This window comes from Xenopus laevis, chromosome 4S, assembly GCF_017654675.1.
Source record: "Xenopus laevis strain J_2021 chromosome 4S, Xenopus_laevis_v10.1, whole genome shotgun sequence".
Classification (NCBI taxonomy): domain Eukaryota; kingdom Metazoa; phylum Chordata; class Amphibia; order Anura; family Pipidae; genus Xenopus; species Xenopus laevis.
In genome coordinates, this window is record NC_054378.1 from 131,727,685 (window position 1) to 131,755,180 (window position 27,496).

A 27,496-nucleotide genomic window follows, 5' to 3' on the forward strand; every position below is an offset into this window, starting at 1 on the left:
ATGAACAGTAGTACAAGATGAGACAGATAGTGGAGATGAACAGCAGGGTTAAATGGAAACAGCAGAGGTAAATGGAGACAGTAGGTAAGATGGAGAGAACAGGACAAGATGAGACAGTAGTATAAGATGAGACAATACGGGTAAGATGAACTGATAGGGCCAAGATGGAGACAGTAGGACAAATGCGAACGACAGCGCAAGATGAGACATAGGGCAAGATGAACATAGGTTAGATGATGAAGCACGGACAGATGAAAAGGGGGAACATTAGGATAAATTGGAACAATAGAGTATAGAGTGGAGACATAGGACAAGATGGACGAAGCAAGATGAGACAGTAGGTTAAGGATGAAGACAGTAGGAAGATGAAGACAGTAGAAAATGGAGACAGTAGGGTAAATGGAGACAGTAGAGTTAAGGATGAGACAGAAGGGCAAAGATGGAGACAGTAGGGTAAGATGGAGACAGTAGGGTAAAATGGAGACAGTAGGACAAGATGGAGACAGTAGGGTAAGATGGAGACAGTAGGGTAAAATGGAGACAGTAGGGTAAGATGGAGACAGTAGGGTAAGATGAAGACAGTAGGGTAAGATGAAGACAGTAGGACAAGATGGAGACAGTAGGGTAAGATGGAGACAGTAGGGTAAGATGGAGAGAGCAGGACAAGATGGAGACAGTAGGATAAGATGGAGACAATAGGGTAAGATGGAGACAGTAGGGTAAAATGGAGACAGTAAGACAAGATGGAGACAGTAGGGCAAAATGGAGACAGTAGGACAAGATGGAGACAGTAGGATAAGATGGAGACAGTAGGATAAGATGGAGACAGTAGGGCAAGATGGAGACAGTAGGGTAAAATGGAGACAGTAAGGTAAGATGGAGAACAGTAGACCAGATTGGAAAGTAGGGTAAATATGGAGACAGTAGTGGTAAAATGGAGACAGTAAAGACAAGATGGAGACGTAGGGTAAAATGGAGACAGTGGGTAAGAATGGAGACAGTAGGGTAAGAATGAAGGAAGTAGGTAAGATGAGAGACAGTAGGAAGATGGAAGACAGTAGGGTAAATGGAGACAGTAGGGTAAGATTGGAGACAGAGCAAGGACAAGATGAGACAGTAGGAAAAGATGGAGACAATAGGGTAAGTATGGAGACAGTAGGGGCAAGATGGGGACAGTTAGGTGGGCAAGATGGCCGAACAGTTAGGACAAGATGGAGACAGAAGGGCAAGATGGAGACAGTAGGGTAAGATGGAGACAGTAGGGCAAGATGGGGACAGTAGGGCAAGATGGAGACAGTAGGGCAAGATGGAGACAGAAGGGCAAGATGGAGACAGTAGGGTAAAATGGAGACAGTAGGACAAGATGGAGACAGTAGGGGAAGATGGAGACAGCAGGGTAAAATGGAGACAGCAGGGTAAGATGGAGACAGTAGGGTAAGATGGAGAGAGCAGGACAAGATGGAGACAGTAGGATAAGATGGAGACAATAGGGTAAGATGGAGACAGTAGGGCAAGATGGAGACAGTAGGACAAGATGGAGACAGAAGGGCAAGATGGAGACAGTAGGGCAAGATGGAGACAGTAGGGTAAGATGGAGAGAGCAGGACAAGATGGAGACAGTAGGATATAGATGGAGACAATAGGGTAAGATGGAGACAGTAGGACAAGATGGAGACAGAAGGGCAAGATGGAGACAGTAGGGTAAGATGAAGACAGTAGGGTAAGATGAAGACAGTAGGACAAGATGGAGACAGTAGGGTAAGATGGAGACAGTAGGTAAGATGGAGAGAGCAGGACAAGATGGAGACAGTAGGAAAAGATGGAGACAATAGGGTAAGATGGAGACAATAGGGCAAGATGGGGACAGTAGGGCAAGATGGAGACAGTAGGACAAGATGGAGACAGAAGGGCAAGATGGAGACAGTAGGGTAAGATGGAGACAGTAGGGCAAGATGGGGACAGTAGGGCAAGATGGAGACAGTAGGGCAAGATGGAGACAGAAAGGGCAGAATGGAGAACAGTTAGGGTAAAATGGAGACAGTAGGACAAGATGGAGACAGTAGGGGAAGATGGAGACAGCAGGGTAAAATGGAGACAGCAGGGTAAGATGGAGACAGTAGGGTAAGATGGAGAGAGCAGGACAAGATGGAGACAGTAGGATAAGATGGAGACAGTAGGGCAAGATGGAGACAGTAGGACAAGATGGAGACAGAAGGGCAAGATGGAGACAGTAGGGCAAGATGGAGACAGTAGGGTAAGATGGAGAGAGCAGGACAAGATGGAGACAGTAGGATAAGATGGAGACAATAGGGTAAGATGGAGACAGTAGGACAAGATGGAGACAGAAGGGCAAGATGGAGACAGTAGGGTAAGATGGAGAAAGTAGGACAAGAAGGAGACAGTAGGACAAGATGGGAGAGTAGAGGACAGGGCAGGAGATGTGGCCCTGATTAAGGAATTAAATTTGTTTTTGTTTAAGGAAGCCCAGGGCAGTATCAGTGGTGGGTTCAGATGCCCCTATAGCACAGGCTTTGGGTTATAGAAATGAATACAAATGGTGGTTCTGTATAATAAGGGGTCGGTGGGTCGGTGTCAGGCAGAAGCTGGTGGGACAGAGTGAGCGGCCCCAGGACACACAGGGCAGTTAGTGTCACATGTGGGGCTCTGGGGGGGGCTTATCTTACAATTTGTTTTTCCCTTTAAGGAAGAATTCCCTGTGACCATCTCTGGGTGGGGGAGGGTGACGTTGTTCCTAGAGGTCGGAATTCTCCGGTGGCTCCATATTTAGGTGCCTATATTTTGGGCTGTCTATTTAGGAGTTCAGCTGTTCCCCCTGTGCCGCCGCCGCCTCCTGGGGAAGGGAATTAGGGAAGCGGCTGTTTTTGCCCCAAACAAAAGCTCAGGAAATGGGCTCATTAATAATGGGCTCTGTCCAATCAATTCGTTTCTGCTGCTCTGGGAAGTTTATTGCAGCGGAATTTGTTAGAAATTAATTGGCTCCTTTTTTTTATTCTCCCTGGAAATGTCAGACACGTTGGAGTCTCCTGTGTGGGTGTCTCGCTCTATAGGCTCAATGGGGGTCTCTATGCAGGGGGCACAGACTAGACATGGGCTGGGGGGGGAAGGGTGCAGATTCATATTAGGAAATGCTTATAGTGTATGAGGGGGTTCTGCATTGACCTCAGATACTGGGGTGGTGCAATGTAGCCTTATGGTATTGGGGGGCTGGGCAGGGTATTGGGGACTGGGGCAGGGGTATGAGGGGCTGCTCTGCAGTGACCATCAATAGGCATGGGGGGCTGGGCAGGGGTATTGGGGGGGCTGGGCAGGGGTATTGAGGGGCTGGCTCTGCAGGGACCATCAATAGGCGTGGGGGGCTGGGCAGGGGTATTAGGGGCTGTGCCATGTGCTGCTTGGGGATTGTAGGGATTCTGGGGGCTGACTGTACAGGAACTAGTGGGGCAATAATGTCTCTACAGACGTCTGTGAGTGCACTTGGGGGGCTGCACATTCATCTCTGGGGTTCTGGGGACTGTGCCATATAAACTGCTGTTTCAGCAAAAGGAAATTAATAAGAATAGAAGGGAATTATATGTTGACAGTAATAACCTTATCTCTCACACTGTTCCATTCTGGGGATAGTGTGTATAGTAAAACAAGATGGGGTATCAGTGGAAGGGCAGTTACTGGGGGAGAGTGTGTATAGTAAGGCAAGATGGGGTATCACTGTGTATAGTAAGGCAAGAGGCATCAGCGTTGTCCACTCTTAAATTGTTTTTGAGCCTGACCTGCCAGAAACTGTGAGTTTTAGTTGCACAAGAGGCTGAATTATGAATGATGAGACTTATAGTTGCCCCCTATGTCTCTGTCTCTCCGCAGTGTTGAGGGGGACGTTCCAGGGAATGAGAGCGGCTCACTAGACGGCACATCGAGTTACCACCAAGGGGCAATTACTCACAGTTCATCTCTAAGTCCAGATCAGTACGATCACCCCCCGTACGGCATTTACCCTGTGACTCCCGGCCAGAGATCCCGCCGGCCCAAACTACAACACTCCACCTCTATACTGCGCAAACAGGCCGAGGAGGACGCCATCAAACGGTCCCGGTCACTATCAGAGAGCTATGAGTTGTCTTCTGATCTGCAGGACAAGCAGGTAAGTGTCACTCAGGGCTGTTCCTGCACGAACCAGACTCTCCCGCTGCTCCAACCTGTGGCCTCTCACTGAGATTTCCATTAGTTATTCAGTGCCGCAACTCGACTCACCACAGGGGGTCTGGAACAAATCCACAGGCCCCTCTACCTACAATGATTTAACTCTATGGGCGCCAAAAACTCTGCAGCACAATGTTCTGCCATAGGGAGAGTGTATGGGGTACCTACAGAATTAGAGGGGACTTCCATTATCCTCATGTTATACAACAGGGGGTACATTATGTCTATTTTCATATTAACTCACCATGCTGGGCAGTGAATCTAGTGATCTCTAGCGAGAGGCACTAGAGAAGTACTGAGTCTGAACAGCCAGTGCAGCCCCCCCCCCATGAATAGCAGCTGAATAAACGTATTGGAGAAAGTGAGTCACACAGGGTGGAAACTGCCGGACTGCTGAGCAAACTGCCCCGTGACTCCCGCAGCTTCAACTCCCGACACTCAAGATGAGTCTGAAAGACCCCCAGGCTTCTGCTCTGGAAACCCCCTGTGCAGTAGACGTACAGGAGAATGCAGGGCTTCTGTTATTAGTAGGAAAGGGTTAAATTGCTCCGTTTAACCTCAAGGAAGAAAAGGTGAGTACAGGAGAATGTTGGGTGTCTGTCATTATTAGGAAAGGGTTAAATTGCTCCGTTTAACCCCAAGAAACAAAAGGTGAGTACAGGAGAATGTTGGGTGTCTCTCATTATTAGGAAAGGGTTAAATTGCTCCGTTTAACCCCAAGGAACAAAAGGTGAGTACAGGAGAATGTTGGGTGTCTGTCATTATTAGGAAAGGGTTAAAATGCTCCGTTTAACCCCAAGGAAGAAAAGGTGAGTACACGAGAATGTTGGGTGTCTCTCTTTACTAGGAAAGGGTTAAATTGCTCCATTCAAACCCCAAGGAAGAAAAGGTGAGTACAGGAGAATGTTGGGTGCCAGTCATTATTAGGAAAGGGTTAAATTGCTCCGTTTAACCCCAAGGAAGAAAAGGTGAGTACACTAGAATGTAGGGTATCTGTCATCATTAAGAAAGGGTTAAATTGCTCCGTTTAACCCCAAGGAACAAAGGGTGAGGACAGTAGAATGTTGGGTGTCTGTCATTATTAGGAAAGGGTTAAATTGCTCCATTTAACCCCAAAGAACAAAAGGTGAGTACAGGAGAATGTTGGGTGTCTGTCATTACTAGGAAAGGGTTGTAATGACTTGGTTAATCCCTGAGCTTTTAGTGGGCAAGTACAGGAGGTTGTTGGGCTTCTGCTCTTAAACCCTGTGAAAGGGTTAAACTGCACATTAATACCCAGGGGCACAAGGAGGGGGTGGAAAAGAACACTGGGCTCCGGATGTTTGTGCCACTGCCCTGCCAACCAGATTCTGAATTCTCCTTTATTCTTCTCCTTCTTTCCTAATGCTGTTCCCTGGCACTGACCCAAAAGTGACTGTGATATACTGATATATATATATATACAGTAACTGTCATGTATGTGCCCCCAGCATATATATATATATATATTGTCTATACAAATAGTTTTGGTTGGTGCTGCCACATGGGAACCTGCCCAGTTCTGGGTGTCCGTCTCTTTGCCTTTAATAAGCGGTGCAGTTACTCATTAAAGGGGAAGTATTTACCTTCATCCTGATAAAGATGTTGCATTATATAGATGATATAGATTATATATGAGAATTCTTGTATGAGGCCGGCACAGCTGCAGGACTAATGTTGTGACTCATGAGCCTAAAATAGTTGTCTTTTCTCCTCATTCCGTAGGTGGAAATGCTTGAGCGCAAATATGGAGGCCGTCTCGTAAGCAGACATGCAGCGCGCACCATACAGACCGCATTCCGCCAGTATCAGATGAACAAGAACTTTGAGCGGCTCAGAAGTTCCATGTCGGAGAATCGCATGTCCCGGCGCATCGTTCTGTCCAACATGAGGATGCAGTTTTCCTTTGAAGGACCAGAGAAAGTCCACAGCTCGTACTTTGAGGGTAAACAGGTTTCCATGAGCAACGACGGCACAAAAATGGGGCGTCTGGTTCAGTCTGAATGCGGAGATCGAGGGGAGCAAACATCTATGAAATCTCCAGCGGCATCCAGCGACTTTGCTGACGCCATTACTGAGCTGGAGGACGCCTTCTCCCGGCAGGTCAAGTCCCTCGCCGAGTCCATAGACGACGCGCTCAATTGCCGCAGCCTCCACGCGGACGAGGCCCAATCAGCTGCTCCGATCAGGGGTCGGGAAATAGAGAGGAGCGGTTCCGGGCAGATGAAAGCAGCACATAATGTGGATCACAGGAAACTGGACGAAATGACGGCGTCCTACAGTGATGTCACTTTGTACATTGATGAGGAAGAACTGTCCCCTCCTCTTCCTCTCTCACAGTCCGTAGACAGAACCTCTAGCACAGAATCCGAACTGAGACTCAGGTCTATGAACTCTCAAGAGTACTGGTCCATGACGCACAAGGATGATAAGTTGGACACGGACACCAGTTGCAGGAGCACCCCGTCTCTGGATTGCCAAGACCACCGGTCACGGATAGACCACCTACCTTTACTCACCATCGAGCCTCCCAGCGACAGTTCCGTGGATTTCAGCGATCGTTCAGAACGAGGGTCCGTTAAAAGACAAAACGTGTATGAAAGAGGGATCCCCAATCAGCCGGGGAGTCCCAAACACATCCCCCATATCCCCACTAAGATTATACCCCGAGACGCGGAACAGCCCCGCCACAGGCCCCGGCCCATAGACGCCCAGTTGATTATTAACGGCACCGTCAATCGGCAGAGTAAGTCTGAGTCGGATTATTCCGACGGGGACAACGACAGTATCAATAGCACTTCCAACTCCAACGACACCATCAACTGCAGCTCCGAGTCATCCCGGGACAGTCTCCGGGAACAGACGCTCAGTAAACAGACTTACCACAAGGAGACGCGCAACAGCTGGGACTCGCCTGCGTTCAGCAATGATGTCATCAGGAAACGCCACTATCGGATTGGCTTAAATCTCTTCAACAAGTAAGTGGTGTCTTCATCTTGGATCATCTGCTTCTTAAGCCAGAACCAATGGGCAGAAATGCAACGTTGGGGCGAATGCAGCATTTCCTACAGAGCAAAACTACTTACCTACCCCATAGAACCCCACATTGCTACTGTTAGTGGGATGTCTCTGCACTTTCACCATAATCAGACAATTCTGCAACTGGAGGCAATAGCAATAGTAGGCCAAGTTGGAGATACAGGGGTAAGATGGTTACAGGATATGGTAGGACAAGATGGAGACAGTAGGACAAGATGGAGACAGTAGGACAAGATGGAGACAGTAGGACGAGGTGGAGACAGTAGGACAAAATGGAGACAGATCATAGATATCACTCTGGAGAACCAATTTCTTTGATCAGTAATCACTTTATTCAGAAATGCACGACATGTTTCGGATCAAGTGATTCTTCCTCAGGTGCTTATACAAGATGGAGACATTAGGACAAGTTGCAGACAGTACAGCAAGATGGAGACAGTTGGACAAGATGGAGACAGTAGGACAAAATGTAGACAGTAGGGCAAGATGGAGACAATAGGACAAGAAGGAGACAGTAGGGCAAGATGGAGACAGTAGGGCAAGATGGAGACAGTAGGACACGATGGAGACAGTAGGGCAAGAAGGAGACAGTGGGACAAAATGGAGACAGTAGGACACGATGGAGACAGTAGGGCAAGATGGAGACAGTAGGACAAGATGGAGACAGTAGGGCAAGATGGGGAAAGTAGGACAAGATGGAGACAGTAGGACAAGATGGAGACAGTAGGACAAGATGTAGATGGTAGGGCAAGGTGGAGACCTTAGGATCCAATAGGGACAGCAGATTGAAAGAAGAAGACCGGTATTACAAGAAGGTGGCAGTAATATTTTTGTGAGTGTTGTCCAGACTGTGGCTATTTTTGAACTGTAACTGTCAGCGTCCACTAGAGCTGATGACCAGGGGTTGCCACCCCACTTTATATAAGTAGTTGGTCCCTGCTAAAGCACCTTATGAAATGAGCAGATTTGCCTGGTTTGGGCACCCAGATTGTATGTGAATTCAGTCTAATCTGAGTATTTGGCCCTGAACCTTGAACTGGGTCATTATAGGGGCCCATGAGACCCGGCAGGATAGGGCCATATCAACTGGCCAATGTGACCCTCGTCTGATGGGATTTCTTTAACCTGACCTGATGGATGTCTGACATGGGATAGGCCGTTGGTTGGGCCCCAAGTTGCCACCTAATATTAGCCTGTGTGCGGCTGGCATATGCCTTTTGTATTGTGGGCCCTGTTCCAGAGGGAGATGTTGTTTGGTTTCTGGAATTCAGGGGAGATTCCCAGGTCTCACCCAGGGCAATAAAGGAGGAAGCTGATTGGTTTTGGGCTGTGTTTATGCCAATAAATGCCCGTTCCATGTCTCCAGTATTGGGTACAGGCCCACCTTGGCGGGTACATTGCTGTATAGGGGGCAGGTGTGGGCAGTTATGTGATTGGATCAAGTTTTAATCTCATCTCTCTGCCCACTCGGCCGAAGTGTCAAATCACCTTCTGTTCTGTGTCAGCCAATCAGATGTGTGCTCACTTAATGGCATTTGTGTTGAAACAAGTATTGTTTATTAATAAGAGTGACGCCATGTATTCCCTTTGTATGGGCAAAAGTCGGGTAAAAGTCACGTTGTGTGGGGGCAGCCAGAATTGTACCCCTGGAGTGATGTGAAAGTTGAGCAGGTTTGTGCTGCAGGGCCTGGGGAAAAGTGTTTTGTCCTGTCCCCGGCCTGTGCCCACCTGCTTCCCAATGCTACCCCAGTCCTACCCTACACTGGCATCACTTAGATTGCAAGCTTTTGTGTACTTTTATATAATGTAATCCTTCCTTGCTGTGCTTTGCCTGTGCCCTGGGTACCCCTGGAACTACAACAGGGTGACACCCCAATGTTTCTATATATCTGTAACCTTGTTATGAGCTAAGGGGGCCCAGTCTGAAGGTCAGTTAGGGGGAGATTTGGGGTGAATGTTTATTTGTACCCTGGGTACCCCTGGAACTATAGCAGGGTGACACCCCAAATTTTTATATATATCTGTAACCTTGTTATGAGCTAAGGGGGCTCAGTCTGAAGGTCAGTTAGGGGGAGATTTGGGGTGAGTGCTTATTTGTACCCTGGGTACCCCTGGAACTATAGCAGGGTGACACCCCAATGTTTCTATATATCTGTAACCTTGTTATGAGCTAAGGGGGCCCAGTCTGAAGGTCAGTTAGAGGGAGATTTGGGGTGAGTGATTATTTGTACCCTGGGTACCCCTGGAACTATTGCAGGGTGACTGTTACCCCAATGTTTCTATATATCTGTAACCTTGTTATGAGCTAAGGGGGCCCAGTCTGAAGGTCAGTTAGGGGGAGTTTTGAGGTTAGGACCTAACTTTAACTCTGGGGAAACAATGCTCTTCGCAAGCACCCCCACTGTGAGGAAGCTCCTGGTCATGGTGCTGCACATTGCTGACATTACAAGACCTCAGCCTTTTATATTCTTTACATTATTATACAGCCTTTACTAGCACCCTATTATGTCCCCTCTCATTGTGGGTCCCACAATAATATATTTGCTGTTGAGTGGTTGCTGATTGGCTGAGTTCATGTTTCTTATGGAAATGAGCCTCTCAGAAAATGGGTATTTGGTGCCACCATGTGACAAAGTACAAATAACAAAGTTTGCCCCATGTCATGCAGTTAGTATTGTCTTGAAGGAGGTGTAAACCCAAAAATATAGACTGAAGAAAAAGAATTCTGCTACATTGTTTCAGGAGTCAGAGGCAGCAGTGCAGAGAAAGGGACAGACACAATGACAGTTACACAGAACTATAAACCCAGTGAGAATGAGGAATGAATGGATATTGGGAAGTTGTATCAGGAGTCAGAAGCAGCAGTGCAGAGAAAGGGACAGACACAATGACAGTTACACAGAACTATAAACCCAGTGAGAATGAGGAATGAATGGATATTGGGAAGTTGTATCAGGAGTCAGAAGCAGCAGTGCAGAGAAAGGGACAGACACAATGACAGTTACACAGAACTATAAACCCAGTGAGAATGAGGAATGAATGGATATTGGGAAGTTGTATCAGGAGTCAGAAGCAGCAGTGCAGAGAAAGGGACAGACACAATGACAGTTACACAGAACTATAAACCCAGTGAGAATGAGGAATGAATGGATATTGGGAAGTTGTATCAGGAGTCAGAAGCAGCAGTGCAGAGAAGAGAAAGGGACAGACACAATGACAGTTACACAGAACTATAAACCCAGTGAGAATGAGGAATGAATGGATATTGGGAAGTTGTATCAGGAGTCAGAAGCAGCAGTGCAGAGAAAGGGACAGACACAATGACAGTTACACAGAACTATAAACCCAGTGAGAATGAGGAATGAATGGATATTGGGAAGTTGTATCAGGAGTCAGAAGCAGCAGTGCAGAGAAAGGGACAGACACAATGACAGTTACACAGAACTATAAACCCAGTGAGAATGAGGAATGAATGGATATTGGGAAGTTGTATCAGGAGTCAGAAGCAGCAGTGCAGAGAAAGGGACAGACCACAATGACAGTTACACAGAACTATAAACCCAGTGAGAATGAGGAATGAATGGATATTGGGAAGTTGTATCAGGAGTCAGAACCAGTAGTGCAGAGAAGAGAAAGGGACAGACACAATGACAGTTACACAGAACTATAAACCCAGTGAGAATGAGGAATGAATGGATATTGGGAAGTTGTATCAGGAGTCAGAAGCAGCAGTGCAGAGAAAGGGACAGACACAATGACAGTTACACAGAACTATAAACCCAGTGAGAATGAGGAATGAATGGATATTGGGAAGTTGTATCAGGAGTCAGAAGCAGCAGTGCAGAGAAAGGGACAGACACAATGACAGTTACACAGAACTATAAACCCAGTGAGAATGAGGAATGAATGGATATTGGGAAGTTGTATCAGGAGTCAGAAGCAGCAGTGGCAGAGAAGAGAAAGGGACAGACACAATGACAGTTTACACAGAACTATAAACCCAGTGAGAATGAGGAATGAATGGATATTGGGAAGTTGTATCAGGAGTCAGAGGCAGCAGTGCAGAGAAGAGAAAGGGACAGACACAATGACAGTTACACAGAACTATAAACCCAGTGAGAATGAGGAATGAATGGATATTGGGAAGTTGTATCAGGAGTCAGAGGCAGCAGTGCAATATTATATTTTCATTGGGCAGCATGTTATATTTGGGTTTATATCCCCTTTAAAGGCAGGAATGAGAGTCCAGAGGAGACCTCCAGAGCAGCAGTGACGACACAATCAGAACTAAAAGTCACAATGGTTTCCCTGCTGATTGTCCCTTTGTGTTTCTAGGAAGCCGGAGAAGGGGGTCCAGTACCTGATAGAGAGGGGCTTCGTGCCGGACACACCAGTGGGGGTGGCGCATTTCTTCCTGCAGAGAAAGGGGCTCAGCCGACAGATGATCGGAGAATTTCTGGGTAACCGGCAGAAACAATTCAACAGGGACGTCCTGGAGTAAGTGTTGTGAGGAGGCGGAGCTGGAGAATAGCGGCCGTAGCATTGGGAGTTATAACGGAAACCTTACAATTGGTCTAATTTTTTACTCTCTCTATACATTTGAGATAAATATGCTGCGTGGATTCTAGGGTCACTCACCCCAGCAGCCAGAGAGCAGATTACTTGTTGGGGTACATTAACTCCCTTTTCATTGGTCTTCATGGCATTTCAATCCTTACCTGGTTTCGGGGGTCAGGGACCCAGCTGATGTCGACATCAGAGCTTTACATCATCAATAAATCCTGTGATTACAGGACTAGTTAAATTGGGGGCGGGCAGCTTCATTTATTTATTAATTTTGTTGCTGAATTCTGTACTTTTCCAATACTCTCAATAGCCTGGGAGCTGTTCTTACTGTATTTATTATAATATTCAGATTGGGGATCAATTTAGAGGGGGACAATAGGTGAATTCCGCTGACTCTGTGACTCTGTGCCATTTAGCTGCGTGGTGGATGAAATGGACTTTTCGGCAATGGAACTTGATGAAGCTCTCAGGAAATTTCAGGCTCATATTCGGGTACAGGGAGAGGCCCAGAAGGTGGAACGTTTAATTGAAGCATTTAGGTAAGATCAGATTGTCAATCTATTACCGGGCTCCAGTTGTGCTGCTCCCACAGCCTCACTTTCCTTCTGCTGCAAACTACATGCCGCCCCTCACAATCTCCCATGGCTCCCAGTGTTATTAGTGTTGGACTTACAGCAGGAAATCAATTCTGCTCTGGGTCCTGCTTCACTCCTAGTTGTTTCCCTGGTGCATCAATTACTTTACACCAGTTACACCTTCTGCCAAATACCTTTAATGCTGCTCTATGGGCTTGAAGCACTGACAGGGTACTGGCAAAGTAGAAACAGAACAGGAAGTTGAGGAGGAGCCATAACAAATGAGGGCATAATGCCCTTACTGCAGCACCACCTGCTGGAAGGGAATAAAAGCATTACCTGCTGAAAATTCATATGGAGACACATAGCTTATTGATGAGAAAGCTATTTCTTAATATTGTTTATATCAATGTTCCCACTTCACCATTGGCCCCAGAGTGCCTCCATATTTTGGCCCTATTGTACTGCTCATTTTATTCCCTGCCAGAGACAAGGCCACTTCTGTTTGTTTGACTGACCCTTTGTGTCTTTCAGCCAACGATACTGTATGTGTAACCCCGGGGTGGTCAGACAATTCCGCAACCCCGACACCATCTTCATCTTAGCGTTTGCCATCATCCTCCTCAATACGGACATGTACAGCCCCAACGTCAAACCCGAGCGCAAGATGAAATTAGAGGATTTTGTGAAAAACTTACGAGGTAAATATTTTCCTCTAGCCAATCACATGACTCACGTCAACAAGGTTACAGATATATAAAGACATTGGGGTTTCACCCTGCTATAGTTCCAGGGGTACCCAGGGTACAAATAAGCACTCACCCCAAATCTCCCCCTAACTGACCTTCAGACTGGGCCCCCTTAGCTCATAACAAGGTTACAGATATATAGAAACATTGGGGTAACAGTCACCCTGCTATAGTTCCAGGGGTACCCAGGGTACAAATAAGCACTCACCCCAAATCTCCCCCTAACTGACCTTCAGACTGGGCCCCCTTAGCTCATAACAAGGTTACAGATATATAGAAACATTGGGGGTGTCACCCTGCTATAGTTTCAGGGGTACCCAGGGTACAAATAAACACTCACCCCAAATCTCCCCCTAACTGACCTTCAGACTGGGCCCCCTTAGCTCATAACAAGGTTACAGATATATAGAAACATTGGGGTGTCACCCTGCTATAGTTCCAGGGGTACCCAGGGCACAAATAAGCACTCACCCCAAATCTCCCCCTAACTGACCTTCAGGTTGGGCCCCCTTAGCTCATAACAAGGTTACAGATATATAGAAACATTGGGGTGTCATCCTGCTATAGTTCCAGGGGTACCCAGGTTACAAATAAGCACTCACCCCAAATCTCCCCCTAACTGACCTTCAGACTGGGCCCCCTTAGCTCATAACAAGGTTACAGATATATAGAAACATTGGGGTGTCACCCTGCTATAGTTCCAGGGGTATAGTGTAGTTCAAGCCTCCAAATGAACCCCAGTGCAAATACTTACACACACTGTATTTATACACTCACACATATAAACTATATATACTAATTGTAGAGTTTATTATTACAATAGCTTTGAATATTCTGCTTGTCCAAGAAACCATTAAAGCACCTCTTAAAGGGGTAGGTCACCTTTCTAGTTAACTTTCAGCATAGTTATAGAATTGCTAATTCTGTGCAAATGTATTTAATTTTTAAGTTTTTGAATAATTTGCCTTCGCTGGCCAGCTTTCAAATGGGGGTCACTGACCACAGGGAGGCATTGGCCTTGCTAAGTGGCAGTTGCAATGTGGCTGATGGTGCAGAGGAGGGGGAGGAGTTTGCCGCAATGAAGTTGATGATGGGATTTGCCCCCCTAGGGGTGGATGATGGGGAGGACATCCCGCGGGAAACTCTGGTTGGGATTTATGAGCGGATCCACAAGCGGGAGCTGAAGACAAACGAGGATCACGTGTCGCAGGTGCAGAAAGTGGAAAAACTCATCGTCGGCAAAAAGCCGGTAAGAACATTCCCAGGATTTGATCTTGTTTCCAAACAGGAATGAAATGGTTAATATCAGGGAGTTAAACCCTATAAAGGCCTTTAATACAAAGCTGAGTGCAAGAGGCTCCCGTATAACCTGGTGTGGTTGGTGCAAAGCAGAGGAGAAATCTCAGCAAAGAGTTAGTTGAACTGTAACACTCGGAATCTTTATTACTGGTCACATGGCAATGTGTCGGGCTGTATCTACTAAATTACCCGTATTTGTATCAACCGACCCCAAAATTATCCCAAAAAAACCCAAAAAAGTTAACTGTCCTGGTGGATTTTATGAAGTTATAAAGTGAGATTTGCACACGGGTCCTGTAGTCCCAGCTCAGTAAGGACTGTATATATATATATGGACTTTGCACCAGTACTTACAGTCGTTGGGTGGAACAGACAGTGCAGGTTTATGTTACTAAATGGACCTGATCCAGTGTATTGAGCTGAAAGCCTACAAGCAGTTCCCCTCTGTATATAACACACGTGCAACATCAGCCTGCGCCCCATCATAAGATGTCCCCTCATTTGTGTTCTGAAGCACCTTCTGCTCCAGGGGTTCAACTCTCCAATCTCCTCTCCAATCTGGGGAACCTGAACATCCCCAACCCAGGCCCGAACCCCCCCAACCCAGAGAATCTGGGGAACCTGAACCTCCCCAACCCAGGCCCGAACCCCCCCAACCCGGAGAACCCGAACCTCCCCAACCCGAAGAACTCGAACCTCCCCAACCCGAAGAACTCGAACCTCCCAAACCCGGGGAACGCAAACCTCCCCAACCCAGGGAACACGAACTTCCCCAACCCAGGAAAACCGGACCTCCCCAACACGGGGAACCCAAACCCGGGGAACCCGAACCTCGCCAACCCAGGGAACCCGAACCTCCCCAACCCAGGGAACCCGAACCTCTCCAACCCGGGAAACCCGAACCTCCCCAACCCGGGGGACCCAAACTTTCCCAACCAGGTGAACCCAAACCTCCCCATACCCAGGGATCTTAAAACTAAGCCTCCCTATACCCAGGAAACCCGAACCTCCCCATATCCAGGGATCCCTAAAAATAAGCCTCCTCATACCCAGGGAACCCGAACCCAAGCCTCCCAATACACGGCAACCAAACTCCAAACTTGGAGGACAGTGGACTCCTGCTACATTGTTTCATGAGTCAGAACCAGAGAACTGAAAGGGACAGACAGACACTGCTTTCTATAGCAATGGCATTTAGACATAACAATTTAATAATAAAAAAACTCCCTTCAGCCAATCAGATCCTTTCTTTTATTAGCCTTATTGCAGAAGGTTAGTAGTAGGTAACTGTTGATTGGTTGCTGTGAAGTTCCATATGGACCATATTATTTAAAAGTGACATGTTGCTATGGTTGCCATGTGCAGGTTAATTACAGCCCCCAGGGGAAGAGGGTCAGCACAATATACTGTACATGGGGCTGTATGGGGTGGGGGGAAGAGTAGCTTTAGGCTGATTTGGGGTCGGGTGATATTGACTCTGGTACCTGGCTAATGTGTCTGGTAGTGCATGCAGCTGCTGATGGGCCATTGAGTGTTTGTTGCTATTGATCACAGTGTGGGTACTACAGTCCTGCAAGTCTGTTCTGTTACTTGTGTGTCCGACTGAGTCTAATGCATTTGTCTGTGTCTTTCTACTGTAGATCGGATCCTTGCACCATGGACTTGGTTGTGTAGGTATTTCCTTTCATTCTCTATGGGCTCCTGTCTCATGTCATTCATTGTTATTGTTGTTAATTGTTCAGTAGGGCAGCTCCTGCCGCCAGTTGTTGTCCTTCTTCTAAAGCCATTTTATCAACTGTACAGCCTATCTAAGCAGCTTCCCAGGCTCCCTTGCTTTCATATTAGTAAGGGCGGGGCAACTAAGGGAACCTCCCTCTCTCAGAAGAACAATAGAAGCCCCAACACCCTAGGAAGCCCAAATAGCCTCCTTGTTCCCCCATGAGCACATTTGTGGTGACTGCTGGATTGAGTGTACATGAGACGTTGCACTGGGGGAACTGAAAAGTGGGTGGTTGGGGGACAAGGACCCAATTAAAAGTAGACAGAGAGAAGAGGTACCAGCCCCCCACCTTTACACCTCTTCTGCCTGTACCTAATTCATTGGCTGCATTGCACTGTGGGTTCAGACTGCTGACTTTCTGTTTCTCCAATAGCAAAGCATGAGGCGCCCCCCAGAGTCTGTGCTCTGCTCTTTCCTGCACTCCTCTGCCCATTATCCCCAATTCCTCTGCCCATTATCCCCAATTCCTCTGCCCATTATCCCCAATTCCTCTGCCCATTATCCCCAATTCCTTTGCCCATTATCCCCAATTCCTTTGCCCATTATCCCCAATTCCTCTGCCCATTATCCCCAATTCCTCTGCCCATTATCCCCAATTCTTCTGCCCATTATCCCCAATTCCTCTGCCCATTATCCCCAATTCTTCTGCCCATTATCCCCGATTCCTCTGTCCATTATTCCAAATTCCTCTGCCCATTATCCCCAATTCCTCTGCTCATTATCCCCAATTCCTCTGCTCATTATCCCCAATTCCTCTGCCCATTATCCCCGATTCCTCTGTCCATTATTCCAAATTCTTCTGCCCATTATCCCTAATTCCTCTTCTCATTATCCCCAATTCCTCTGACCATTATCCCCGATTCCTCTGCCCATTATCCCCGATTCCTCTGCCCATTATACCCAATTACACTGCTAAGCAAAGTGTTGTTATTGCTGGGGCAATAAGATAATGGGGGGGCAGCTATAGATGGGGGGCAATTACAGAAACTGACTTGACTAATAAAGTGCATAGACCGGTTGGGTTCCCCGCATGAAGTAGAACTATAATAGCACAGAGAAGAGGAGCTGCAGGAGACGGTGGCAGGTTTGTGAGAGTGGAAGGAACAAGTGTAGATCCCTCCAGTGAGGACTCAGTACAGAATATGTTGTTGCTTCCACTTGGGTTTATTCTCTCTCTCTCCCGTAGGTTCTCTCGTTACCTCACCGCAGGCTCGTCTGTTACTGTCGCCTTTTTGAGGTCCCAGATCCAAATAAACCTCAGAAACTGGGTCTGCACCAGCGGGAAATCTTCCTGTTTAATGACCTGCTTGTGGTAAGTCCCGGGGTCACAGGGGCAACGATCATGGCTACAGGGTGGCAGCAGCCGGACCACTTTAATAATAAACCAAATGTCAGTGGCTAAAATACCTCTTCATCCCGCTGCTCTTTGGGGCCCTATGAAGTGGGGGGTCAGGTCATTCACCCCAGGATAATTCTGCCACACTAAGTCCAGCAGGTGGATATGTATCCAGAAATTATGTTTTATATGAAACCACGCCTCCCAGATGATATAGGCCACACCCCTATCCACCTGACCTGCCAGACACGCCCATTATCTACATAAAACTCCACCCATTTAGTAATACGCTGTGCCCCTTAAGGTTTGTAGTTTAATGAGACCAAATGAGAGGAATGTGCTGCTTTTATTAAAGGAAGATGCAGATTATTGCGCATTATTGGGAGATTTTCTCTAATTCATAGAAATGCTTATTTTTTTCAGGTCACAAAGATTTTCCAGAAAAAGAAAAATTCTGTAACTTACAGTTTCCGGCAGTCGTTTTCCCTTTATGGAATGCAAGTTCTTATGTTTGAGAATCAATGTAAGTTCCACTGCCCTACCCTGATACCCCTCTGTACCTACCCTAAATACCCTGATACCCCTCTGTACCTACCCTAAATACCCTGATACCCCTCTGTACCTACCCTAAATTCCCTGATACCCCTCTGTACCTACCCTAAATACCCTGATACCCCTCTGTACCTACCCCAAATACCCTGATACCCCTCTGTACCTACCCCAAATACCCTGATACCCCTCTGTACCTACTCCAAATACCCTGATGCCCCTCTGTACCAACCCCAGATACCCCTCTGTACCTACCCCAGATACCCCTCTGTACCTACCCAGATACCCCTCTTTACCTACCCCAGATACCCTGATACCCCTCTGTACCTACCCCAGAGACCCCTCTTTACCTACTCCAGATACCCTGATACCCCTCTGTACCTACCCCAAATACCCTGATACCCCTCTGTACCTACCCCAGATACCCCTCTATACCTACCGCAGATACCCTGATACCCCTCTGTGCCTACTGCACTGGGACTGTGAATCCCACCCGTCTCCCACCTGCACAAGATACCCAGGGTGATGATGATTCCTGGAGAAGGGTCCAGTGATGATGACCAGTAGCCGACCCTTCAGCTGACACTCAGCACGACATGATTTCTCCATAAGAACCAAAACTGTCCCTAAGATTCCTGGGTCCTTCTCTCTTGTCATTAAACTAATCAGAACCCCCTTCTCATTTGCATATTAGATTACCCTAACGGCATTCGTCTCACCTCGGCCATCCCTGGTGCCGACATTAAGGTTCTCATCAACTTCAACGCCCCAAATCCTCAGGATCGGAAGAAATTCACGGATGATTTGCGAGAGTCCATAGCTGAGGTGCAAGAGATGGAAAAGTACAGAATAGAGTGTAAGTACAAAGGTACATACCTGTGCATGCACTTACCTGTTTCTTACTTCTTCTCCTAACATTCCATTTACCTTCTGTATCCCGAGGGTCCATCCATATGTGTGCCCACCCCATCCAATTCAAATCCAATTCAAATCCAATATATGCACCCTGCACAGCCTTCCCAGTACCCCTATCTGCCCAGTACCCCTACATCCCCAGTACCCTGATACCCCAAGGCACATTTTAGGGACATAGAACCCCAAGACTCATTTTGGGGATATAGAACCCCAAGGCTCATTTTAGGGACATAGAACCCCAAGGCACAATATCATTTTTGGGACATAGAACCCAAGGTGTAGAATTCTGGGAATCTATTTTCTTCTATGCTTTTGGTTTATTTTCGGGAGGGGGCAATACATTTCTATGGGAAACCACTATTTCATGTGGCATTTCTTGGCACTAACTGGTGTCCCCTGTTGTTGCTTCAGCGGAGTTAGAAAAGCAAAAGGGAGTGGTGCGGCCCATCATGTCCCAGAGCTCCAGCCTGAAGAAGGAGTCCGGTAACAGCGCTCTGAACAGGGCGTGTCTAGACGACAGCTACGCCTCAGGGGAGGGGCTAAAACGCAGCGCTCTAAGCAGCTCTCTCAGGGACCTCTCGGAAGCAGGTGAGGACCTTACAGCTCGTGTGGTTATGAGCTAAATATACACAAATATGTATATTAAATGTAAATATACTATACTTTGTGCTGTATACAGCCGTAACCTGCGACTAAAACCTTTTGTTAATTTCCCTCTCTTCCCCCCAAACAATGGGATTAATAAAGTGCACAATATAGATTAATCTATTTGTAAAGGAGAAACAAGACAGTCTGAGCGTAAGTGAACCTTTAGATTTAGAGATCAGACTGAGCCATGTTAAGGGTTTAGCAACTTCCGACCTTCCAGATGTGGCTGAACTACAATTCCCATCATCCTCTGGAGATGAAGGAAGTTGTTATTTGGCAACACCTGCAGGGCTTTGGGTTGGGCTAAACAAGCGTATACACTGCTTCGTGTGTAATTTGTGCTTTGTGTTCCCATCACATCCGATGAATGAAATGGATTGAAACTAAATTCAGAACTGCGCTCCCCCAGTCGCCTCAAATAACTGATGTTAACCCTTCCCAGGGCTGCTGCTGACACTGGGCTATACATTGCCCTTTATCTGTGGCACAATCTCCAGATCTGGGCCATTAACCCTTCCATCACACCCACTGTGTCCTGTTGCCCTCTGTGTCTGATCCCATCTCCATTGCAGTGAATGTGACCCCATAATTATAGGCAGAAAAATCTTCCGACTGCCGCCAGCAGTGTGTTATACGGTGCCCAGAAGTGTCATTCATTTCATCATTAACTTACTGAATAGACTTTGTAGGAAATTCTTTGCAACACCCCCCCCCCCACACACACACACACACAGCAGTCCCTAAAAGTTATTCTGGGGTTTATTATGTTTTTATGTTGTTTGAGGAGGTCACATCCCATAAGATTCTTCATTTTCTATTGTGTCGGTTCTCTGTCGTATTCATTTATTTTAATATCAAGTCTCTCTTCTAATACTTAACATTATCAGGATCTGTGCAGCCACTGGGACAGAATGTTCTGTTATACAGATAGCTAGAATCTCAGCTGCCATAAAGCAGGACAGGACTGTTGCTTACAATGGGGATCAGATAGGATCTGTGCAGCCACTGGGACAGAATGTTCTGTTATACAGATAGCTAGAATCTCAGCTGCCATAAAGCAGGACAGGACTGTTGCTTACAATGGGGATCAGATAGGATCTGTGCAGCCACAGGGACAGAATGTTCTGTTATACAGATAGCTAGAGTCTCAGCCATAAAGCAGGACAGGACTGCTGCTTACAATGGGGATCAGATAGGATCTGTGCAGCCACTGGGACAGAATGTTCTTTTATACAGATAGCTAGAATCTCAGCTGCCATAAAGCAGGACAGGACTGCTGCTTACAATGGGGATCAGATAGGATCTGTGCAGCCACTGGGACAGAATGTTCTGTTATACAGATAGCTAGAATCTCAGCTGCCATAAAGCAGGACAGGACTGCTGCTTACAATGGGGATCAGATAGGATCTGTGCAGCCACTGGGACAGAATGTTCTGTTATACAGATAGCTAGAATCTCAGCTGCCATAAAGCAGGACAGGACTGTTGCTTACAATGGGGATCAGATAGGATCTGTGCAGCCACTGGGACAGAATGTTCTGTTATACAGATAGCTAGAATCTCAGCTGCCATAAAGCAGGACAGGACTGCTGCTTACAATGGGGATCAGATAGGATCTGTGCAGCCACTGGGACAGAATGTTCTGTTATACAGATAGCTAGAATCTCAGCTGCCATAAAGCAGGAAGCATGGCAAGGGTGCTGGGCGTTCCAATCAGCGACTGAGGTGTGAGTTAGGTTCCCCTGTTGGATACTGGATACAGTGTTCATAATTGTAATTAAAGCCTTATGATCCCCAGGGAACAATTTGCATGGGGCCCTACAAAGGACCAGCCGCCCCCCTTATGGCACCAGCTGGGAGTCGGGGGTAACTAGGCTTCCATAGAATCTGGTCAAGATCTTCCTCCAGATTCAGGGTCAATGGACTCGTGTGATTGGCCAGAGGCAATGTGGGCTCCTCAGTACCTAGAACCCTCATTACTTAGAATCATCATCACCTAGAAACCTCAGTACCCAGAACCCTCAGTACCCAGAACCCTCAGTACCTAGAACAATCAGTACCCAGAACCCATGGTACCTAGAACTCCCAGTACCTAGAACTTTCAGTACACAGAACAACCGGTACCTAGAACCCTCAGTACCTAGAACCTTTGTTACCCTAGGGCCCCGGTGTGCCGTGTGTCTGTATAGACATGGGATGAGTATCTGAGCCGTGACCTTGAAACCATTTTCTTTTCCTCTAATATGAGTTTGTTTGTTGTTATTTTTTGACTTTTTTGCAAGTTGTGTGTTTCTCAGGCCAGAAACTAATTGTACAGTGTCCTTGCGGCCTATTCACCCTATTGCTGTACTGGTCCTGTGATCTTTTATGTTTCACATACCATGATACTGTAACACTGATTGGTACTGCTACTCACTGCCTACTCCATGCCTACTCTTTGCCTACGCCATGCCTACTCCCTGCCTACTCCTGCCTACTCTCTGGCTACTCCCTGCCTACTCTTTGCCTATTCCCTGCCTACTCTCTGCCTACTCTCTGCCTACTCTCTGCCTACTCTCTGCCCACTCCCTGCCTACTCCCTGCTTACTCCCTGCCTACTCTTTGCCTACTCCCTGCCTACTTCCTGCCAGTGAGTAGCACAAAATTAAAAGTGCCGGTAGTACTGGGTATTTGGTGCTGACCGGAGTCTGGAACTTCTGCAACTGCAATTGCTTATTATAAAGATTAAGGTTATTGATCCCCCCAACTCACTTCTATCATCTAACCCCCTGGTACTTTACTGTAAATAGCACCAATTCTACCCCAGCTCTGAATATTGTCTCTGACGCTGTCCTGCTGACCCCCACCCCATACAGACACTGACCCCCACCCCATACAGACACTGACCCCCACCCCATACAGACACTGACCCCCACCCCATACAGACACTGACCCCCACCCCATACAGACACTGACCCCCACCCCATACAGACACTGACCCCCTCCCCATACAGACACTGACCTGCGCCCCAGAAAACACTGGCCCCCAGCACACACAGAGTAGCAGCACAGAGTTGGTCGGTACATTACTAATCATTCAGGGTCATTTTTCAGTCTTTGATCTCTTGTTTGGAAATGGCCCTTTGCACCCAAGTAAGACTTTCTCTTTTCTTTTTGGCATCGCTCTCCTAGTGCCGCTGCCTTTTAGCCAAATACCCCCCCTCATCCTCACCCTGTTAGTGACTCACTCTAAGTGCCACCCAGCTGGGCTAGAGCTTCCAGTAACCAATCACAAGTAGGAATGGTATAACGAGTTCCTCTCTTCATTATTCTGCTCTAATTAAATCCTTGTCACCCTGGTGGTTCCCTTCAAACTAGACCTATTCCAACTGGAAACAATTTGTCAATAAGTATATATATAAATATATGATTTGGGTGTTGATTAGTCTTCTAAGAAGCTGATGATATCAGACCATTTGTGTATAGAACGGCAAGGCTGCTAGAACTAAAGAGCATTAATTTATAACGAGAATTAGCCATTTAGCTCATTATAGTCAATGTCAATAAAGCATTGCCCACCATGTTTACTCTATGGTCTTCTGCCATCAAACTCCACTCAAACCATTACTTGAACCTATTGATCTGGTTTGGAAATTGCCTTCAAAGTATGTTTGAAAGTTGTATTTGAGCAATTAGATGTTTAGAAGGTGCCTCCTAAAAGTCTATAATCCTCTGTCAGGGGAAATGCTTAATAAGCTCAGAAAGTTCAGAAGATAAATCATGTTTATAAATTCCCCACAAGTGATTAGACCTCTAGAAGGTGTCATTCCACATTTTAAAAGCATCATCAAACAATATGGGTTCATAAGATGGCAATGATTAGATAGTGACTAAGATGATGCATTCACACAATGCTTAGTTAAGAGCAAAATGGGCAACCCTTTGTAACTCCAGAAAGTCAGCATCCAACATTGAACACTCAGTTGAGCTGCTTTGCAACATCTGGACTGCAACAAGACAGGAGCTCAAATTTCTCAGTATTAGAAAGTGCCTTCAGAGAATGGAAGGGTGAGAAGGTGCCGTCAGAGGATGGAAGGGTGAGTAGGTGCCTTCAGAGAATGGAAGGGTGAGAAGGTGCCTTCAGAGGATGGAAGGGTGAAAAGAACCTTCAGTGGATGGAAGGGTGAGAAGGTGCCTTCAGAGGATGGAAGTGTGAGAAGGTGCCTTCAGAGGACGGAAGGGTGAGGAGGTGCCTTCTGAGGATGGAAGGGTTAGAAGGTACCTTCTGAGGATGGAAGGGTTAGAAGGTGCCTTCTGAGGATGGAAGCGTTAGAAGGTGCCTTCAGAATATGGAAGGGTAGAAGGTGTCTTCAAAGGATGTAAGGTTAGGAGGTGCCTTCAAAGGATGGAAGGGTTAGAAGGTGCCTTCTGAGGATGGAAGGGTTAGAAGGTGCCTTCAGAATATGGAAGGGTAGAAGGTGTCTTCAAAGGATGTACGGTTAGGAGTTGCCTTCAGAGGATGAATGTTTCAAATGTGCCTTCTGTAGAAGGTTCCTTCACATGATTTCAAATGGTCCCTTCTCATTATGGAAAGTGTTTGATGGCACAAACCAAGAGTGAAATGTGGGAGGGTATGTGATCTAACATATGTTGGGTAGCAGTATTAGTGAAGCTTCCCTATGGTTGTAATAATGAGAGGGTTGTGAATTAGAGCAGGGTGCCAGGTGTAATGTTCCAGGTCTCATCTCGGTCTCTAATCTGTGGTATTGCATGTTCTGGGCAGGCAAGCGTGGGAGACGCAGCAGTGCAGGATCGCTAGACAGCAATATGGAAGTAAGTAGGAAGCGACGTATGTCTAGCTGGATGTGATATGCATTTCCAACCTTTCTTTTTGTTCTTCTTCTGCTTGCCTCAGATACCATGCATGCTTGGACACTCACACCCTTATCAGAGCAAATCAGTCCAATAGTCTGGTTTGTGGGACACTGTTAGTCCAACCCGTTCCTGTAGCATGGTGGGACCTCTGCTTCTCTCACTCTCAGGGGTCTCTTGTGTGCAAAGCACCAGCTTGCTATCAGCATTTTCTCTTCCTCACTCTCTTCCTGCTTCTCTGTCCGTATTTATCCTATATACTATATATATATATCTCTCTACCCATGGGGAGGCAGGCTTACAGCTAGGGAGAATAAGAAAATATGAACTCAATGTGAATTTCATGAGATTTCATTCATCTTGAAGCCATTAATCTACACTGGTCATGTCTGTCCCCCCACCCCCGGCCTGCATAACTGCGTGTGTTTGGCTCAGTGTCCCCACAAAGACCACCCCTTGTGCACAGGCTCAGCTGTAGGACCTCTAGACCTAGAACACTCCAAAGCAGAGCTCACACTTACTCTAGAATTCTGCTGATGCCCATGGCTTGAATGCCAATCCCACAGCAACTAATTGCCAACTATGGCTACCGGGGCTGATAAGAGTGTTAATTTTGCAGGAGCAATGGTCTTGACACCCCAAACTTTGTTGGGGGACAGGTGTGGGTTCTAGAATAGATTTGAGTAGGCTTAAGCATGGGAGTAGTCTTGAGTGTGGGTGCTAGAGCTGGCTTCAGTGTGGGTGCTAGAGTAGACTTGAGTGTGGGTGCTAGAGTAGGCTTGAGTGTGGGTGCTAGAGTAGGCTTGAGTGTGGGTGCTAGAGTAGGCTTGAGTGTGGGTGCTAGAGTAGGCTTGAGTGTGGGTGCTAGAGTAGACTTGAGTGTGGGTGCTAGATTAGGCATGTTCTAGCTGTGGGTCGATGTCTGCTTAGTATGTTGATAAGACAAAGAAACTGCCAAAATTCTAATTGTTCTTTTGTTCCCTTCTCTCCCCAGGGGTCCATCATTAGCAGCCCTCACATACGCCGACGAACCCCATCTACACGGGAGTGCCCATCTCGCCAGAGCATGCCTAGCTCTTCCTCCTCCCTCTTAGGCTCTTTGTTTGGCACAAAACGGGGCAAACCTTCCTCTTCGTCCCAAGGCCACTTGGCTTCCAGCGCATCCCAGTCACAGCACCCGACTCTGATCTCCCATCAACGTCACTCAACGGGGGAACTGGTAGGGCCGTCTGAAGGCCAAACCCAGGCACAAGTACACGCTCAGCACTCCCAGTATTGTCACATACAGCAAAACCCTCCTCCCTACCATCATCATCATCACTATCTGCCCCCTCAGCACCTTCAGCAGCACCGGTACCACCCCGTGGCACAGCACACCCCCTATATGCAACATGCACAACATTCCCACTCTTCCCACCCACCCCTCCCTCCCTCTGCACATTCCCAGCATGCACAGCACCACCACAGCCAGCAGGCCTCCTCCTCATCTGTAAGCACGAAACCAAAACACAGCGGGATCAGTACAATAGTCTAGCGCTCCAGGCCCACAATGCATTGCTACTGGAGGAATAGAATTCTGTCTCACTAATGTGGTAATGTTTACATAGTTGTGTTATTAAATGGGAGACATTAATACAGGGTTGGGCAGTGGGGCCCTAGCATCGGTGGGGCCCATGGAACCTACTTAGAGTATAAAAAACATATTATATTGTTTACCAATTATAGCTAAAATATGTGGCCCCTCCTGTCTGACCGTGGCCCTGCATTTATTTACATATAAGTGTCATGTTTTAGTAGGTGGGAAACAAATCTTATTTATTGCTTGATAAACGAGTAACTGTACAAATAGACCAACTGCATTGTCGCTTTGTAACTCCTATACAGCAACCCCCACCCCGAGTTCTGCTTTGTGGAGCTGCTAGGGTTAAGCTAACGAGCCAGTGTGCGGGTAATTAGCTAGACTTTCTCATCTCAGATGATTCTACTTGAACCTGAAATCCTTTTTGTTGCGACTTCGAGCAATTGTAGCAATATGGGGCGGAGCTGGAAGGAATGCACTACTATTGCAGCAACGGTCATTTGCACTTAATCCATGAATAAATGTGCCAATCACTCACACTCACTGTGCTTCACTCACACTCACTCTTTCTCTGACTATGCTATTGGGTCAATGATCGCCAGCCGTGTGACTCAGAAATCGGGCCACTCCCCCTTCCTGGAGGTTTGAGGATAAAAACAATAAATTTGGGACATTCAGAGAACTGTGAATATTCAGGATGTGATTTATTTTTGACTAGAAAAGACTTTGTATAGAAATAACCCGGAAATGTTTCACGTCTGCGTCCCGTATTCGTTAAGTAAAGTCGCTTTGTGCGCTGGTCACTGTAACCCTTTCCTCTCCTGATGTCACACACAAACCCTTTTATAGCACACAATGAATTTGCTACTTTTTAGGCTTTACTTCCCCTTTGTCTTCTGTTCATTAGCGAGTGTGCGGCACAATGGAGTGTGCACTCCCCTTCCTGAGTCTTGTCCCTCCCGACCCATTGCTTGAGTTGCCTGTAACTGATTCTAATCTGTAATGCTGATACTTCTGGCCTGCAGAGCTTACAATCTAGTGCCTCATGACATGACTGCTTCAGGATCATTCTCACTGTGATGGTTTTTTCTCTTTTTTTTGTCGTTTCCCTTGGAAAAAATCTCAATTTTAAAGTTGAAAACGGAAAAAATTGGTGACGTTGGTGCTGTAGGGGGCACTAACCTGTAACTCCCGGGAGGCGCTGGGAGTTGTGATTCGCGGATGACTGAGCTTCCCTGACTCCACTTGCAGTGCGGGAATGAAAACCAGCAGAAATGGGGATTTAAAGAAATATTCTTCTAATTCTTACCCCCCATGTACATTAGTCTGTAGCTACATGAGCCCCGCCCCCAGGTGCCCCCTGTATTGTATAAACCTG

General features: G+C 46.9%; 1 protein-coding gene across 9 annotated transcripts in view; it reads left to right on the plus strand.

Moving 5' to 3' along the window:
- The window catches only part of LOC108704412 (IQ motif and SEC7 domain-containing protein 1), a 140,408-nt gene extending 113,601 nt beyond the window's left edge, over positions 1-26,807 (plus strand). For 7 of the 9 annotated variants that reach the window (XM_041561880.1, XM_041561877.1, XM_041561878.1 and 4 more), the window contains 13 exons: positions 3,880-4,156; positions 5,959-7,211; positions 11,608-11,769; positions 12,255-12,377; positions 12,948-13,114; positions 14,272-14,411; positions 16,102-16,131; positions 17,428-17,553; positions 18,001-18,100; positions 18,821-18,994; positions 19,453-19,629; positions 24,451-24,500; positions 25,534-26,807. In XM_041561880.1, coding sequence (XP_041417814.1) covers positions 3,880-4,156; positions 5,959-7,211; positions 11,608-11,769; positions 12,255-12,377; positions 12,948-13,114; positions 14,272-14,411; positions 16,102-16,131; positions 17,428-17,553; positions 18,001-18,100; positions 18,821-18,994; positions 19,453-19,629; positions 24,451-24,500; positions 25,534-26,073 — 3,319 coding nt within the window. In that variant the 3' untranslated portion in view covers positions 26,074-26,807. The remainder of the gene's footprint in view (positions 1-3,879; positions 4,157-5,958; positions 7,212-11,607; positions 11,770-12,254; positions 12,378-12,947; positions 13,115-14,271; positions 14,412-16,101; positions 16,132-17,427; positions 17,554-18,000; positions 18,101-18,820; positions 18,995-19,452; positions 19,630-24,450; positions 24,501-25,533) is intronic. The other 2 variants (XM_041561876.1, XM_041561881.1) reach the window with 2 other exon arrangements.
- Positions 26,808-27,496: the final 689 nt, after the last annotated feature.